The sequence below is a fragment of the Sphaeroforma arctica genome (assembly GCF_001186125.1).
Source record: "Sphaeroforma arctica JP610 unplaced genomic scaffold supercont1.336, whole genome shotgun sequence".
Lineage (NCBI taxonomy): Eukaryota > Ichthyosporea > Ichthyophonida > Sphaeroforma > Sphaeroforma arctica.
Genome location: NW_014040222.1, coordinates 80,276 through 83,833, shown reverse-complemented (window position 1 = coordinate 83,833; position 3,558 = coordinate 80,276). Strand labels below are relative to the sequence as shown.

Here is a 3,558-nt window from a genome sequence, read left to right as displayed (position 1 = left end):
GAATATTATTTTGGCGGTAGTAGAGTAGAAATACGAACATTATTTTGGCGGTAGTAGAGTAGAAATACGAACATTATTTTGGCGGTAGTAGAGTAAAAATACGAACATTATTCTGACAGCTCCAATGATAGCGCTGCCGAAATTAGGCAGTAACCGGATCGTTGAGAGCGTCTCGCAGAGCTCAATGATCGCATCGGTCAATAAATCATATCCCTTGGTTTGTGAATATATGATGCTAAATTCGACATTAAATATGTACCTTTTTGTCAATAAATATAGGTTTCGGTTTCATCGCTACGCCGTTTTGTTTTATTCATTCATTAATAATCCTAAACTAATTTACTATGTGGTTAAAAAAAAACTTACACTTGAAATATGTCACCCTCGCGATATTTGCTGTGGCTGCTCTTGCTTCCCGCTTTGATTGCCATGAATGTACCGAATACAGAAGCTACAACCAAGCACACTACACCTAATAAGGACAACGACATGGGGAATACATTATCGAGTTGCTCGAAAACATCCTCTGCGTCAACACTTCGACGTCTTCGCTCGAATGCGTTGAAGAACCAATCCTCGTCGTCGAAATCATCAAAATCGTCAAGATCGTCAAACTCTTCCTCATCGAAATCTTCGAAATCTTCGAAACCACTATCGTCAAAAGTAAAGCTGTCAACACTAGTTGTGCCAAAGCCAGTGCTAGTACCGGTAGTTGTGCCAAAGGTGCTAGTACCGGTAGTTGTGCCAAACCCAGTGCTGGTCCCGCTAGTTGTGCCAAAGGTGTTAGCACCGCTAGTTGTGCCAAAGGTGTTAGTACCGCTAGTTGTGCCAAAGGTGCTAGTACCGCTAGTTGTGCCAAAGCCAGTGCTGGTGTCGGATGATCCAAAAGTACTGCCGGTTGATCCAAAAGTACTACCAGTGGTTCCGAAAGTACTATCGGTGCTGGCGCCGAAACCAGTGTAGGACTGGCTGTCGAATGTCTGAGGAGCAGAGTATACCGCATTGTAGCCACCATTGGCATACGCATTGCTTCCTTGAACTTGCTGGTTTCCACCGTCCACTTGATCGCGATTGCTTTCCTCCGTGCGACCACCGCTAGTCACGGCAAACCCACCAGAAGAATCCATACCACCTGTTATACGTGACCCCTGAGGCCCACCGTCCCCGACTTCAGAGCGGACTTGGCCATTTGCCGCGACAGGTTGTGGGTCATTACGCACGATCACATTATTCACAACCTCGCCTCGTTCACCGGTCAAACTCGATACGACGCCTTCAGGGCAAACTTCCGCATTGACACAAGTACGTGTGTCGCCATCTAAATCCGAAACACAGTCCTTACCATTTCCTTCCCGGTTGATACATTGCCTTTTCTGTATTCCCGCACCGCATGTTGTCGTGCATGCTTCCCATGGACGCCACTCTCCATCGACATCCTCGACGTGAACGTAATTGCAACCAGGCCTAGAATTATCGTGACAGGACTGTGTGTATTCGTAGACTTGACACGGATGCCCTGCCGCCTTAGAAGAAATATCAGCGCACCTTGCCGTCTGGATACCTACTCCGCAACTGTTAGAACACGCATCAAAGTCTGTCCAAAGGGATCCATCCGCTGCTACTCGGAGCTTCGCGGGCTGTTTCAAGTCATCTACCTCTAAAACCTCTGTTCGACTCTCGGCTTCACATCCGGCGGGCTTACACTCCTTAAAGTCTGCGCCCGGGCAATTGCCATTTTCCTTCAAACAAGCACGCCCGTGGTAACCGACGTCTTCACAGGTTTTGGCACTACATTCACCATATTCTGACCAATCGTCACATCTTTCAGTATTGCATTCCCTTTCAACAGGACTAGGTCTATTGCCAGCACAATACGCATTGGCAAAAGTCTCACTTTTGCAAACATACTCTACACTCGAAACTCCGCCTCCGCACTTCTTCGAGCACCCACTCGCTTCTACACTACCCTCAACCCAACTTCCTACCATACTTGGTATATTTGATATAGCTACTGATTGCAGCTTCTTGTTAAAATACTGTGCATCTCCATTGTTCCCACACCATTCCGATGCTGATTCGATTGCAACAGCACTTGCTCTCTCCCCTTCCGTTGTCATACACAAACCACGGCATTCACCACCACCCACGCAATTTTTTCCACCGTTTACTATTAACGATCTGAAGTCTATATATGCCTGCTCGGTATTAGTGTTGTCACCGCATGGTGATGTGTAAACTACCCCACTCGCATGGTTAACAGTTAAGCAATCTTTCGAATCCCAATTTAAAAGTTGCTGATCATTCACTTCTCTCCAGTATTGACCCGTGCTACCGTCGCAAGCTTGTGCCTTCACTTCAATACCCTGTATTCCAAGACATTTCATGTCACTTGTAACAATAAGGAAGTCATTGATACCTGCTATCATAGTCGCACATGTTGCACACGATGTAGCTGCGACTAATGCAGCCCTCAACATATTCTTACTCATATCTTTTGAGCTCATGTTGAACAATCAGGATGCAATCGTGTCCACCGCTGACAGTTTAAATCAGTAAGGTATATAATAAGGAGGTAAGAAAAGTGCAGCTAGAGTATTATATTTCGAAAAGTAAAGCCGACTGTGACTTTGTGCCCGGTGGTGACTGCAGTTTAAAGTCGGTGACTGACTGATGCTGTGAGCCAGTGTAACTCTGGCTGGTGCACTGCCTTCTACTAGAGTAGCGAGAGAGCTGGTCAGTTGTCAGTCTGGGCCCTCTGAGTCTGGGGTCAGTGGTCAACTGCCATTAAACTGGTCACTCCGCTTGTGGGCATTTTTCTCGTCGTGGTTCTACTTTCTGAAATCAAATGTGTTCTAAACCCATGGCCCGTCTCCAGGAAGGTGCAACCTCTAAAACCGGAGCGGGTATAAAATGCATATTTTAAAAACAAATTTACTCCAATGCTCACTCACAATGCTCAAACAGATATTTATTACATTTACTGTTGTCCCTTTTTCTACAAAACAAATATATATATATATATATCTTGTATTTTCATTTTATTTTAAATATGCGTACGTATGGCTGTCGTCAGCCTGTTTTTAATATCTGCCGGTCCAGTGTCCACACACAAGAGAAGACGCGGATTTTAGCCTATATTATAATGTAGGCCTTGTATTACCGGGCTTTAGCCCATAACCTGGTTTTTGTTTTTGTTTTTGCTATTTTTAAAACAAAACCAGAACATATAAAAAAAACACCTATATCACCTCCTCAGCCTTCAGGGCCAGCCCTCAGGCCTCAAGAGTCAAGCCCTGTCAGGGGCTCAGGGCCTCAGACAGAGTCCAGAGTCCTGTCCAGAGTCCAGAGTCCAGACTACCTATTTACTGTACATTTATTTTTGGATAGATACCAGAAATTATTCAAATTATTTATTTATTTATTTATTTATTTTGAGTGGGGGGGGGTGACCGGGGGAGGGAGTTAGTTTTGCATTTATTTGCAAATAAATGTTTACATACCATCATAGCCTTAAGACTACTCTTAAAAGCCTACTCTAAGATACTTTTAAAAGCATAC

The 3,558-nt window shown here is 44.7% G+C and overlaps 1 protein-coding gene across 1 annotated transcript; it reads right to left on the bottom strand.

Annotated features, from left to right (window-relative positions):
• Positions 1-277: 277 nt before the first annotated feature.
• On the bottom strand, positions 278-2,598 carry SARC_05336 (hypothetical protein). Its single transcript, XM_014300812.1, has one exon. The coding sequence runs from the start codon at positions 2,502-2,504 to the stop codon at positions 363-365; it is 2,142 nt and encodes a 713-aa protein (XP_014156287.1). The 5' UTR covers positions 2,505-2,598; the 3' UTR covers positions 278-362.
• Positions 2,599-3,558: the final 960 nt, after the last annotated feature.

Coding starts and splice junctions, on each gene's coding strand:
- SARC_05336 (XM_014300812.1), bottom strand. CDS start 2,504: ATGAGCTCAAAAGATATGAGTAAGAATATGTTGAGGGCTGCATTAGTC.